At 36.0% G+C, this 13,512-nt stretch overlaps 3 protein-coding genes across 4 annotated transcripts; 1 reads left to right on the top strand and 2 right to left on the bottom strand.

Annotated features, from left to right (window-relative positions):
• Nucleotides 1-17: 17 nt before the first annotated feature.
• Nucleotides 18-3,949, bottom strand: LOC103836199 (aspartic proteinase A1). 2 transcript variants are annotated; one of them, XM_009112438.2, is made up of 14 exons: nucleotides 3,734-3,949; nucleotides 2,696-3,051; nucleotides 2,551-2,611; nucleotides 2,312-2,406; nucleotides 2,108-2,220; nucleotides 1,857-2,025; nucleotides 1,728-1,767; nucleotides 1,534-1,598; nucleotides 1,334-1,447; nucleotides 1,162-1,226; nucleotides 863-1,019; nucleotides 638-757; nucleotides 459-547; nucleotides 18-375 (listed from the first exon to the last, which is right to left on the bottom strand). In XM_009112438.2, the coding sequence occupies exons 2-14, from the start codon at nucleotides 3,044-3,046 to the stop codon at nucleotides 291-293; spliced, it is 1,524 nt and encodes a 507-aa protein (XP_009110686.1). In that variant the 5' UTR covers nucleotides 3,047-3,051; nucleotides 3,734-3,949; the 3' UTR covers nucleotides 18-290. The 2 variants fall into 2 exon arrangements, with proteins under 2 accessions (XP_009110686.1, XP_033133760.1); XM_033277869.1 differs by lacking the exon at nucleotides 3,734-3,949 and adding an exon at nucleotides 3,496-3,523.
• A 2,937-nt stretch (nucleotides 3,950-6,886) lies between these two features.
• On the top strand, nucleotides 6,887-10,246 carry LOC103836198 (pyridoxal phosphate homeostasis protein). The gene is made up of 8 exons (XM_009112437.2): nucleotides 6,887-7,263; nucleotides 7,360-7,426; nucleotides 7,576-7,622; nucleotides 7,996-8,083; nucleotides 8,180-8,313; nucleotides 8,413-8,511; nucleotides 8,609-8,794; nucleotides 10,189-10,246. Exons 1-7 carry the CDS (start codon nucleotides 6,982-6,984, stop codon nucleotides 8,681-8,683), a joined length of 792 nt encoding a protein of 263 aa, XP_009110685.1. The 5' UTR covers nucleotides 6,887-6,981; the 3' UTR covers nucleotides 8,684-8,794; nucleotides 10,189-10,246.
• On the bottom strand, nucleotides 8,741-12,986 carry LOC103836197 (glycosyltransferase BC10). The gene is made up of 11 exons (XM_009112436.3): nucleotides 12,533-12,986; nucleotides 12,311-12,427; nucleotides 12,067-12,167; nucleotides 11,729-11,800; nucleotides 11,506-11,587; nucleotides 11,259-11,339; nucleotides 11,056-11,097; nucleotides 10,903-10,959; nucleotides 10,655-10,801; nucleotides 10,190-10,567; nucleotides 8,741-8,795 (listed from the first exon to the last, which is right to left on the bottom strand). The coding sequence occupies exons 1-10, from the start codon at nucleotides 12,797-12,799 to the stop codon at nucleotides 10,403-10,405; spliced, it is 1,131 nt and encodes a 376-aa protein (XP_009110684.1). The 5' UTR covers nucleotides 12,800-12,986; the 3' UTR covers nucleotides 8,741-8,795; nucleotides 10,190-10,402.
• Nucleotides 12,987-13,512: the final 526 nt, after the last annotated feature.

The raw sequence follows: 13,512 nt of genomic DNA, 5'->3' as shown, positions 1-13,512 counted from the left end.
AAATTAATAAACAAAGGTAGGTGGCTCCCAAGGCAGAATTTTTATTTTAAAGGTTTTCACCATCGAACTTGAGTAGCAGAAATATTTACAAAGCCAATGCCTTCAAAAACTACAAAGGTCTTTTTTTTTTAGTAGTTAGGAAACACCATTAAAAAGATAAAAGTAACTGCGCCACCATTTCTACCACGACTCGTTTTTGACACAAACCCTTCCAGAAACTTACAAACAACACTTGGAGACACAGATTGTTCACATAAACCCAACTAAAAACCATACGCCCAAACGTGTGTTTAGGCTGCTTCTGCAAATCCAACCTGTGCTTTTCCAAAGTCAAACACGGTGTGGTATTTGCCCATGAATACATCTCCCAAGATCCTGTTACATTTTACCACCATGCTTCAGGTTAGAAAGAGAAAGAAAGAGAAGACTTTGTGATGCAGTGTAGAAAAAATATTTACCAGAGAGGTCCACGTGGTGGTGCAACGTCGAGTGCAATAAAGCCACTGATGCACTGTGCTGCAGCTCCCTCACCAACCTTCAGAATATACTGTTCACACCACAACATCATCAAGAGGTTAGAATGGGACTACTATTCAGGTGACAACTACGAGATTATAAATCATGTTCTCAATCATACCTCATGTGGAGCAAGATCAAAGACTTTGCCTCCAATGGTGAGCGAAACAGTGGGCATGGTCGAGAGTTGTGCACAGTCCACTGCAGACTCTCCCATTGGGCTGGGAATACGCTCGCATAGCTGTTCGAAAAAAAAAGCAACAGTAGCAAATAAACAGGATCAGAACAAGAATGGTTCAACAGATTTATTAATAAAAAATACTGCAACAGAATCTTGTTGTTGTACCTCATTGACGTAGTCCAATATGCGTTCTTGAGTCATGTTCTGCCTCAACTGGCTCTGAATCCAAACAACTGCCATCTCACATGCAGAACACCCGGCATCTCCAACACCGTTAGACAATTTGGCGTTTTCCTTGTCAACCACAGACTCAATGCCCATACTGAACGACAAATAAGAATTATAGTAAGCAAAGAGTCGATCAATAAGAAAAAAAACAAGATAAGGAATATATTGGACTTAATTGCAATCTCTTCACAGAATAAAGCTTCTCTATATTTTTAACGAACCCATTGGAAATTTACCTGACACCACGTTTACCATCGAAAGTGCACAGACCAATCTGCGAGCAGATTTTCTTCGGCTGGGTCTGCAATCCGAAACGGGACCAGTAAGTTAATTTCATTACATAACAAGAGCGTCAGCATATTATTTGTCACACTATATTTTATTAGGTAGACAATTACGCATACTTACTTCAGACAAAAGCAGATCCAAGATGGTCTGCCCGTACTGATCTACGACAGTCTTGCACTGCTGGCTGGCAACTCCAGATGCTCCAATAGCATGGTTTATCATGGTGATTATAGTCTACGCAAAAGAAACAAAAATAAGAATGTAATACTACCAATACTACACTTAAGAAACCACTAGAACCCCTTTAAATTCTTGCTTACTGTTGGACCGGCAAGCAAAGATGTTCCAGAATCTGCTATAGCAGAGCAGCCACTTTCGCAGTATCCTGTATAACAAAAAAAAAAATAATCAGATCCAGTTGTTGCCAGTAAACACAAAACAGTTGAACATTTTCAAATTTGTAAGGAAAAGCTACATATATTATACAGAAGAAGTATAGTAGTGTTAAACATACCAGTGGGTGCACCGCCAATGAGAACATCACCCATATCAAACTATAACACACACAAAAGGCTTGAGTTAGACCATTGGAAGATGTTTTCGAGAAACCAAGAAAAGAAAGTAATATATATATATAACAAACCTGCCAGTAACCCTTTTGTGTCACAGGGACATAAGTATGTTGTCCCTTGAAATGTTTTGGATCAACACCTCCAAACACAAGTTCACCACCTTCTTCATCCTCAGCGTTACGGTTAAGCCAGAATGAAAACACCGGCTCCTTGATGAGGCCTTGCTTGAGCATGTTGTACCTGTAAAAACAAGACATTTTGGCATGAGATAAACACTACAAGAATGTAGTAAACTCAACCCAATCAAGAGACGAAATCATACCAAACAGGAGCGGCATTTCCAACAGAGATCTCTTGGAATCCAAGACCAAGGATACCATCAAACTTAGCTACAACAAATGTCAAACCAGGCTCCTTGGTTGCCTCAATAAACTCCTGATAAGATAGAGAATGTTAAGGAGGAAGATCAGCGATGTAGAATAAATGAGTGCTAAGAGCTTTGAGTAGGGTAGGATAGATAGCTAACCTGATCCTTGACAACTAAATCGCCAACCGTAACGGCGTCATTACTAAAGAAACCAGCAATAGCCCCAGTTCCGTAATGAATTGCGGCGGATTTTCCTGCATCAAAGACGAGCAATTCAGTTATAAGTTCACAGCTCACATCAGCAATGATGTTGCATCTTATAACAAAGGTGAGAAACACACAGCACATAAAGTCGAATTTAAGAGGCTAAAATGGATTGTCAGAGAGAGAGAACAAACCATTCTTCTCATATGTGCTTGAACGCGAAGACTTGTACTTGGGATGCAAAAGACATGCAATCTACACAACGGACAGAACACAATAAATTATCTTCTCAAATGTATCTCGACCACAGCTAGCAATTATAGACCAAATGTTACTCACCGAGAAATAGCACTTTGATGATGGCACCCAGAGGTTAGAGCTTCCGGTATCAAACACCACGGTGAACTTCTGCGGTGGAGTACCAATAGCGATCTCACCGTAGTACTGAGCGTCCAAGTAATTCTTCAGCGTGACAATGTCAGCATCTCCCGAGTCTCCAAGGTTGTAAGCTCTCGGGGGATTTTCTTCGTGGGAACCAAACGCACGTGCAGAAAGATGGATTTGAGGATCCGACTTGAGTTTCTTCAGGCCGACTCTGACGGTCCCATCATTGCGCTCAGCAGAGGCAGAAAAAAACAGCAGGAACGTCACAACGAGTGACACAGCAACCGTTCTAGTGTATATTCCCATTTCACCTATTCATTGACAAAAAAAAAAAGTAAGTTAGGCAACCATGTTTAAAATACCATAAAAGTCAACAAGAATCTATATAATAAAAATAATAATTATATTGAATGAATAGACTTTTATTTGGTCGGTTCAAACAGATAAAGATTGACAAGGTAACACGCATTAAAAAATGCTCTAACTATCATCTTAGCAACCAAGGAAACACTAGCGTGGAAGATATAAATAAAATAAAATAAAATGAAAACTTTATTGACTTTGCAAATGATAAAGACGTTTATTGAAATCAAAAATTGTTAATCTGAGAATTACAACAAAGCCATAGAAACACCAGCATCCCAAAAAAGGAAAGATCCTTCAATCTGACCAAGAATTATAAAAGGAAACAATCCTAATTGCATTATAACTGAAGGATTCACAAGAAACTTGAAATGGAACACGACGATAGGTACAGTTCGATTGCATGATCAAACTCAATCAAAAGCTCCTAAATCAAAATTCACACCGATCGAGCACGACTTCTACTGAAAACCAAAATTAACCACAAATCACTCAAACATAATCAAATCGAATCTACTAATCAGACTATATACAGAGCCGGATAAAGCTAATAGTAAGAGAATCGAAGACATGCGACTAAGAGGATGACTATAATACAAGAGAATCGATGGATTTCGAAGGAGAACTCACCGAAGCTATGGCACGAGAATCTCAGGAAATTGAGGGGAAATGAATTTTACGATGAAGAATAAAACGAGGAGAGGTGGTTACATTTATTGAAGGAGAAAAGATGACTGTGACGAGAGAATATGCTAAATTAACAGAGCTGTGCCGTAAATAAACAATGACAGCGGGGCCCACTGATGTAATCGCGTCAAAAGAAAAAGAAAGAGATATTTCTTGAAGAATCAGTTTTCTATATTGGCCGTTGGATTAAGATATAGTGAACGATCAGATTATTATCGTTGACGAGTGGATAGGAAGGCCTAACGTAGCGAGTATTAAAAATTAGCGAAACCTAATCGCGTGCTTACGGATTTAGAGTGGACTGACTACCTGTTCTTCCAGAATCTTAGCCGTTGATTGAGATGACTAACGTGTCGACTCGAAGAGTTTTCTTTGTGCAATCTCCTCTAAAGCTCAATTAGAGTAGGACTTATGTTTATATTGGGCCTGTTGGAAGCCCAATTACTGTCTCCAAATTATTCACTTGAATAGTAGAGCAACCTAAAATAAATTAACATGTGAAGGTTGATTCTTAAGGTGGGGGTATTGGATTTAGGAATTTGATAGAATTTGAGGGAATTATAGTTTCCATTAAATTCTAGTGTTATTCAATTGTGTATTTTACCAATTTTTTCCAATTATTGTGTTATTCAATTATGTATTTTATTAATTCATTTAAATTTTAATGTTATTCAATATTTGGTAGAATTAATAGGAATGTTATTTGAAAAGAATTTAATGGAAATGTAATGTAAAAATGCAAAGGATCAATTTCTTACTTTTATGATGGGATTTGTCTCTCTCTTATTTTCAAAGAACGGAGACTATCAATATCGATGAATGCATTAATCTTGACAACCGAACCGTATGTTCGTGAACACTTGGCATGTTCTTGAACATGTTTTCACATTTCTCATTTTTGTCATCAAGAATAGTACGTAATTTATTTTAACGCATTTTGTTTGATTTTCTCCTATAAATTCCAATCAAGCACAATCATAAAACAACTATAAACAAGTTCTTATCTATCTTTTGTATAAACTCCTGTATATATTATCATGTATCTATCACTTCTCAAAGCAAAAAAAAAATCTATCTACAAAAGGTAAAATTTTCCCAAAAGTTTTTTGGTAAAAAAAAATTCCCAAGAATTAGCTACTAGTTTTGTATTTTGTTGTTATCATTAGTTCATAGCGTTAATGTATTATCACTTGTATTCCACCAAATTTATTTATATTCTTTTTAAATTCCATGATAAAAAGTAAACATAAGAATTAGACATTGCATTAAAATCTTTTAAAATACTACAAAAGTTATTACTTGTGAATTCTTTCAAATTCCCGAATCCAATACCACCCACTTAACCTCCATAACAAGACATTGTAAGCTTACTTAACACTTCACACCACTAAACTATAGTCTCTTAATTAAAGATCTGCCATAAACTAAAAAATAAAAAATAATCTAAATAATGTCTCCACTTCACTCTTACTCCATGTTCTTCTCCATTCTCATGATCATCCTTCTTCAATCATCACCAATAATGTACAAGCAATGCACATTAACATACTATTTTTAGAACAACAAGAGTAATCAAAATTGAAATGATGAAAGAAAGTGAGCAACCCACACCACCAGACAAAAAGAGAAGCAAAGACAGCAACAATGGCAAGAAACCAGAGATGATAGAGACAAACTAAAGTTCCACGACTAATCAAAGACTGTCGATGAAACCACACCACAAAACACTGAGATCCGAGAAAAAAAGGCAAGTGAACAAGCTAGAGAGGAAGAAGAGCCTCTTTGTTTAGTCTATGTGTTAATTATGTTACTCATTTTTAGCTCCATATTTTTTTTATTAAAAAAAGTTCCATAATTTGTAAACCTATTGTGTAAATATAAACAAACAAACAAAAAATTGTATATAATAAGATATTGAACAAGTCATACTCCAAATTTGTTAGGAAAATATAGCAATACATAACCCTCGGAAAATATATTTTGTAGGCATCTGCCTGAATGCAGATCGGTGTTAGGTTCTAGGGTTTCTTGTTGCTCCTATTACCCGAAAGCAACTCAATCTCTTAGGCTGATGCTACAGAGCTGCGCGACGTATACGAGTGTGTATTGGAGGAAGACAGGTGCGGGTAATGGGCCGTATGATCAGGTTCCGGAGTATGGGATTAGAGTTGATTATGAGTTTCCGGTTACTATAAAGTGCCTTCTTTGCCAAGAAACTACTAAAGGTGGTGGGGTTTGTGGGTTTGATACGAGGAGGACGCAGGAGTTCTTGTGTCTTTGCAAACAAGGCAACGCCACTACTTATTGTAAGGTCAATTTTTTCTCTTCTTGATTCTTTGTTTCTTTTGCCTCATATGACATTTCTGGTTGTATTTCTTTCTAATTAATATTAATCTCATACTAGTAAAATACAATATGTAACTAACACTATGTTGTATTAATCTACTATTACATGTATTGAATCTTTTTGATATATTTCGCAGATCCTAACCTCATAAAGCATAAACGCATTGGAGCAGTCGCAGGTAACTAAGCAAGATTACTATTATATTACCATATATGATATATATTTGGTCATCTTATTACTGTATGATTTTGTATTCAATTTTGATATAAAATATAATTTAAGTACTTGTGAGTTGTGACTAGTGATCTGATCTGAACCGAACAATTTGTGATCAGGAACGGTGACGGCGGTTTCAGCGGCCAGAGCTATTGGATTTGGAGGTGGAATCTTTTGGTACTTGAGGAGTGAGAGCCAATTCCAAAGCTCCTATCACTTGTGGAGTTCAAAGCAATGAGAACAGAATCTTCTAAAAGCATTAAAACATGTTTTTTAAAGGCAAAGCATGATCACATTCTTTTCTTCTCTTTTGTATATTTTGTTGCCTTTTTTTCTTTTCGTAATTCGTTTTTGTTTCCGACACTTTATAGTAGATCTTGATTCGTCAGTTAAAAAAAAAAAAGTAAACATGATTCAGTGCGTTGACATAATAAGAACAAAAGATACACTGTAAACAAAAAAAGAAGGTTACACTGTTAGCTCATGGCTGCGGTGAGCTTTATATAATAAGATATTTTCGTCACTCTTCATTTCCATCGAAACGCAGCGTATAACACGTCTCCGTCATTCTCTTCCACGAAACTGTGACCAGAGAGTGTGATTAAAAAAAAAAAGCTATCAGCTTTCGATGAACGATCTCGAAAACAAAGACAAGCACACGAGCGAACCATCAAGACACGTGGCGGAACCGGCTATGTCAGCGGCGGCAATAGATGGCGTGGCGGCTTTGCGATCGGTGTTTCAGCGGGTGAACCAGGCGGCGGAGAAGGCGGGTCGCGCGTCGGATCGGATACGGGTCGTAGCGGTGAGCAAGACGAAGCCAGTTTCTCTGATTCGGCAAGTGTACGACGCGGGTCAGAGGTCTTTTGGGGAGAACTACGTGCAGGAGATCATTGAGAAGGCCCCACAGGTTCGAATCAGTTTGAAAGTTTGAATCTTTTTGGTACTATTTGGATTTTAAAAAGTCTGATCATTTTTTTTTTTTTTGCGATTTGAAATTTTGTAGCTTCCTGAAGATATAGAGTGGCATTTCATTGGGAATCTGCAGAGTAACAAAGTGAAGCCTTTGCTAAGTAAGTGTTGTTGTTGTTGGTTCATTGGTTTTGAGACTACTTCTGGTTTGCATTGATATACTAAGCTGAGTTCTGTGATTCGTTTATACTGAGTTTCTATGTATGTGTTTGATATGTTCTGGTCTTGATTCTTTGATTTGTTTGATCAGCTGGAGTGCCTAACCTTGTGATGGTGGAAAGTGTGGACGATGAGAAGGTAAATATTCTCATTGTGTATATAGTAGGAGTAGAGTTTATTGATTTGTAGCGTTCTTTCGAGGTCTTAAAGGAGGTAACAAGACTGTAGATAGTGGAATATGTAGAATGAGGTCTCAATCGTTTGTTGAATCTTATCTGTATAATTGGATGGCAATGTTGTGGGTTAGTGGATATGAGTATGAGTAGAGATGCATTGAGAGTTAATTAAACATCTTCTGGAGATACAATGGCATAGGGGGCTCTTTAGAGATTCTAATTTTATGAGGACTCAGCCTTGTAACTTGCTTCTAAGTTGTTATGCCTCTCTCAAACTAGAGAAAACATCAGGAACATGCATCTGACATACGCTGGTTATCTCATTTACTTCGTAGATTGCAAACATGCTTGATCGTGTGGTTGGAAACATCGGAAGAAAGCCTCTGAAGGTCTTGGTTCAAGTGAATACCAGTGGCGAAGAGTGTAAGAATCTTGAAATCTCCAACTTTTTCTTCTTATCCAGCTCAGATGTTTCCATTTCCACGGTTCTTTACATGATCATCTCACTGATACTTGCAGCAAAATTCGGCGTGGAGCCCTCTGGATGCGTAGGACTAGCAAAGCATGTGAAGGAAGCCTGCTCGAACCTTGAGTTTTCTGGTTTGATGACGATAGGGATGGCTGATTACACTTCAACCCCAGAGAACTTCAAGGTTTATATAATCTGAATGGAAATCTAAAGAAACGTTTGGTAATATCACGGGAACACTAACCAAAAAGAGGCTCTCTTTTGTATCACATTGTATGTGTAGATGCTTGCAAAATGCAGAAGTGAAGTGTGTGAGGCGCTTGGAATACCTGAGGAGCAATGTGAGCTATCCATGGGGATGTCCGGTGACTTTGAATTAGCCGTAAGTTTCTGATCAACACCATGTTGTCAATTAAGTACGGAACACTGAGTTCTACTCAAAATGCTAAAAAGAGTTTTCTTTGTTTTTTGATTTGCAGATTGAACTGGGAAGCACAAATGTGAGAATAGGATCGACGATCTTCGGGGCGAGAGAGTATCCTAAGAAAAATTGAACTGCTTGCAAACACTTTGAAACCGTGATTAAAACATCAAAACCAGTTTCCAGGAAGAACAAATAAAAACTGCTGTTTTATTATTGGTGAAATGATATGTTGTAAGACATAACTAGATTTCGACCCGCGCAGGCGCGCGGGTGTACATTTTGAAAAATATGTTGATATTTGTTTTTCATGTAATTATTAAGGTTTTACAAAATGAATCCAAAGAACAGAACCGATACCGATCCAAAAATATAGTACCAAACCCGAACATAAATTGATTAAATATTCGAATTATTCAAAATTATGTTATTTAGAGAACCAAATCTGATCCGAACCGAAGTATTCGGGTACCCGAATTTATCTAAAAATAGATTTATATACTTATATATATATTAATTATTTTTAGATTTAACGTATATAAAACATTAAGAATGATACTTTTAAATTGGTTTAAATACTTGAAAATATATATATAGATAGTCAAAAGTAAATATCTGCAATAGTTAAAGTATACTCAAATCACCAAAAATACTTAAAATAATTATTGATTCCGTATCCAAAATTTTAAATCAAACCAATTGATATGTTAAGCTTAGGTATTCTGACATATGTTATTCAAATTTATAGGTAATATATTATTTTATTTATAGATTTTGAAAAATTTAAAATAGATAATGATTTAAACTTTAAAAATAATTTAAATGGGTTATCCAAACGCGAACCAAACCCGCAAAGATCCGAATCAAACTCAAACCAAAATTTAGAAACATCCTAACACGGCTTAAATCTTTGACTCCGAAAACCCGAAACACAAACCGATCAGAACCAAACCCGTATGGGTGCCCGAAATCTCATCCCTATTCATTATTATATATCGTATACTGTCATCATATAATTAATTGTATTTTATACGTACCATCATATAAGTAATCATATAATTAATAGTATTTTATACGTACCATCATATAAATAATTACATATATTATATTTATAAAACTTAATAGGAAATATAAAAACGATAATTTGAGTTGGTATTTCAAATTGGGCTTTGTATTGTATTTTTATTATATATATTGACAACATTTTTGTATAATGGTTATTGAAAAATAGTTTAGTAAAAATCCATTTTTGAATATATGTATTAGTTTTTAATCAATTTTTGATATAAATCAACTTTAAATTATTATTTTGATTTGAAATATGTGTATAAAGTTTAAATTTTGTTTTATGGTTAGTTTAGAAAAGAAAAAGTTTTAGGCGATTAGATTGACCCGTTTTTGTATATTTTAAATCTCGCCTAGATAGATAGTTTTTTATAATATGATGGACTTTTAATTTTTCCTAAAAACATAAGCCCATTACTTTTTTTTTCTTAATACTACTATCCTTGTTTCCAAACAAAATTAATTTTTTTTTAAAAGACTACAATTTATGTTTCCAAACACTCCAAATTTTTTTAATAGTCCTATTCAAGTCTCCAAACATTCCAATTTTGTACTTGAGTTTTAATAAGATAGATATTAATCAAAGCCCGTTTCTTCAGACATATTAATAGAAAATGTTTACCAAACAAAATTCGAAAGTAGTTGCTTGACCTCATGAGTGATGTTATCAATGCTATTACCTAATCTATGTGAACTCTCTGTTGCTTGACCTAGAAGATACGCACCCCTTTCTCAGTTTGTCACCTAAAACACTTTGCTTACACTGTTCCTGAGTTAAATATATCACTTATAAAGTTATGTTTTTAGACGATCCTATAAGTCCTTCCCTCACAAGGCGCATTGCGGCTCCTTCAGTGAATTTCCTTGCAAAGAGAAAGCATGGGACGGGTTTTGAGTCTGCCTTGCACCATTCTGTTCGTGATTCAGTCTCGTAATAGACATGGTCTATTTTCTGTTCCAAGAAAAAAAAAATTAATGATTACTCAAAAGTATAGATCCAATGGTTGTGATGCATATCATTAACAAAGATATAATGTACCTTTATTTCCTTTATTTGGCCAGGGCCAGAGTTCTCAAATGTGAAAGTGACGGGATGCCAAGTTTGGGTTTCATACTTTGAACCCGAAACGTTCCATACAGTATATGTCAGTGTTCTTCGTTCCATTTCACTCTCTAGTCCACGCATCTGGAAATAAAAAATGGTATAGTAACGTAATTAATACGAAACTTTTTACATGGAGAAAAGGAACAACAAACTGAAGAGATGTTTCTAAGATATGTGATTACCGTAAGCAATGTTTGCACATAGTGTTCATCAGGGATGCAGTTGCGCCGGTTCTGTCTCTGAGTTCACAAAACGACACAGGTTTAACATCACTGAAACTTTTTTTTCAAGCTGTTGATATTAATGCAAAATGCCAATGTGGAAGCATCACTTACAAAAAACAACCATGCCTCTTGAGAACCTAAAGGTGGAGCTCTCTGCAAATTGAAAGAGAAATCACCAAATCATTTGTTGTTTCTTCAGCAAAAAAGGAATCAAGAGTGGCATTGAAAACAATAATAGATACTCTGAGGTTTCGCTTAATAGTGTGATTGCAAGCAGTAACGAAACTGAATCCACATAAAAGCCTGATCTTTACCTTGCAAAATTTCTTAAAAACTGGGAATACGATACCATCATTAACAATGACCTCTGCATGACTTCTGATCACAGATATCCACTGCAATAGATAAAACAAGGATGAGATTAAAATATTCATGAACTACAACGGAACCCTTGTCCCTCTTACCCTCATGTTTAGATGTCCAGAAGAAACTAGGCTTTAAAGATCTTAGTAAGAAACCAATTCTCCAATGTTCGTTTCAAAAGCAAGATAATGAAGATACCTGGGAACCTTTACGCCATTTCTCTTCAGGTATGACAGAAGACATATTCACACTGTACCGTGTCTCTTTAGTATGAAGAAAACTGTAAATAGAGAGAAACACAGTTATCAACATCTAGAAAACTCCTCTTATATACCAGCTATCAGGCCATACAAGCCAAATGCTTCCACTAACATATTTACAAGTACTGAGAAATCTCAAAAAGTTTAGACTTGCAAACTACCTATCCACAAAACTCCTCGGTGACGAGATAATATATCTGTATATATAGCCAAAGTCATATAACGGAGCACATCTGCAAAACAGAAAGTAGAAGCAAAAATGCTACGAGTGTGAGAACACAAATGAGTATATGTATGTGTGTTCTGTACTGCACAAGTCCACTTCTGCATTAGCAGTTCAAAGCTAAAACCAAGAGGTACTGTAATTGACTAACCATGTACTGCCGACTAATCGTATGCAAAATACAGTAAAGAGAATATTGGAATGGAATATCAAACCAAGGAATGCAATCCAGCAAAGGAAAGCATTAGATGATTAATAATTCTCAGAGAAGCGCACCTGTCAGAGAGAAGAACAAATCTTTGATTTGAGTGATCCTCTAAAGCAGAAGCAAACAGCAATCTCTCAGCTGCAATCATGCTGGATTCTCCCCATATTACCTATAACCATAACACACCTAAGTTTAGATTCATCCACTATAATCCCTGAGAACAGTTAATAAATGTCAAAAAGGCTTATCTTTTACATCTCTGCTGATACATTCTCAGGCATATAATATAAACAGATAATGAACAACACTCACCTTGATGCTATTGTTCAACTGTCGATTATAGAAATACTCTGATCTCGTGGTTTCCTCATTGAACACAAAACCAGGTACCGAATGTACATAAACAGAGTAATTCGCCTGATCAACACCCTTCAAAATCACCAAAAACAGTAACTTTCCACATTTAGAAAACAAAACAAACCATAGACAGTGACATGAAGCTAAATCAAATACGTAATCCTAAAAATCCCAAACCTTGAAGAAACTATCCCACAGAAAATCAAGCGGGAGATCACGCCGAGCTAAGAAAAGGAAAGCCACCTTCGGACGGTCGCCGGAGTAGTAATCACGGAGCGCGATCTCATTTCCCGCGACGGAGAGCGGCGGCGTCAATGTCGCGACGGAACGGTACTGTAACTGGATCCTGAGGAGAGCGAGAAGGCATAGGCAGACGGAGAAAGCGATAACGAGCTTCCACCCGAGCCACACGACGCCGCGACGCGACGCCGGTTTCCTCGTCATTGTATTGTACCTCACGGAGGAAGATTTGCGATCAGAAACTCCACCGTCGCCCACCGATCAACATCGTTTTTAGGGTTTTGAAGTCAGAAGGAGAGATCGAAACTGTAAAAAATTGGCGTTAGTACATTTTTGGAATTTGAGAGATAAGAAGAAGAAGACAGGAGATGATGGTAGACGGGAGTCACGTAGATTATTCTTTTATACGTCGTCGTATAAGGTAGTCCACGTACGTGTCTTAAAGTTCTGTGGGACCCCAGTATAATTACAACATCAGTAAATTATTATTCAACACCTACTTGTTTTCCACAAAAAAGAGAAGTCAACTGAGAATGTCAGAAATGGTATAATATTTGGAGATTTTATTAACATTAATCACATATATATATTCTTTAGTCAAACTTTAAATATTATACAAAAGTAATGGTTTACTATTAACATTAAAAAATTTGAAATAGTCATCACCAAAAATACCAATGTAAATATATGAGATAAAAAAAATTATTTAACCATCAAAATCCAAAAAAAAAATACATTGCCATTTCAACTTTCAAATTATACAATCAAAATTTTACAACCAGAAGGCCCAAAACAATAACTTCATAAATATTGCGAACCAAACTTTTTTTTTAAAACTGGAAATAAACCAAAATTTTAAACTGAAAGATGTCATAAACAGCACAACTATTATGAGTATCCAAATTGGTCTCTCTATC

The sequence above is a fragment of the Brassica rapa genome, chromosome A08 (genome assembly GCF_000309985.2).
Source record: "Brassica rapa cultivar Chiifu-401-42 chromosome A08, CAAS_Brap_v3.01, whole genome shotgun sequence".
NCBI lineage: Eukaryota > Viridiplantae > Streptophyta > Magnoliopsida > Brassicales > Brassicaceae > Brassica > Brassica rapa.
The sequence above is the reverse complement of the archived record's forward strand: the minus strand, read 5'-3'. Positions and strand labels throughout refer to the sequence as shown.

Coding starts and splice junctions, on each gene's coding strand:
- LOC103836199 (XM_033277869.1), bottom strand. Junction 2,221..2,311: donor ATTTAGTTGTCAAGGATCAG/GTTAGCTATCTA, acceptor CTATCTTATCAG/GAGTTTATTGAGGCAACCAA. Junction 376..458: donor CCACCACGTGGACCTCTCTG/GTAAATATTTTT, acceptor AAAATGTAACAG/GATCTTGGGAGATGTATTCA.
- LOC103836197 (XM_009112436.3), bottom strand. CDS start 12,799: ATGACGAGGAAACCGGCGTCGCGTCGCGGCGTCGTGTGGCTCGGGTGG. Junction 11,588..11,728: donor CCGAGGAGTTTTGTGGATAG/GTAGTTTGCAAG, acceptor CTCTATTTACAG/TTTTCTTCATACTAAAGAGA. Junction 11,098..11,258: donor TTTTTAAGAAATTTTGCAAG/GTAAAGATCAGG, acceptor TTCAATTTGCAG/AGAGCTCCACCTTTAGGTTC.
- LOC103836198 (XM_009112437.2), top strand. CDS start 6,982: ATGAACGATCTCGAAAACAAAGACAAGCACACGAGCGAACCATCAAGA. Junction 7,264..7,359: donor TCATTGAGAAGGCCCCACAG/GTTCGAATCAGT, acceptor GAAATTTTGTAG/CTTCCTGAAGATATAGAGTG. Junction 8,314..8,412: donor CAACCCCAGAGAACTTCAAG/GTTTATATAATC, acceptor TTGTATGTGTAG/ATGCTTGCAAAATGCAGAAG.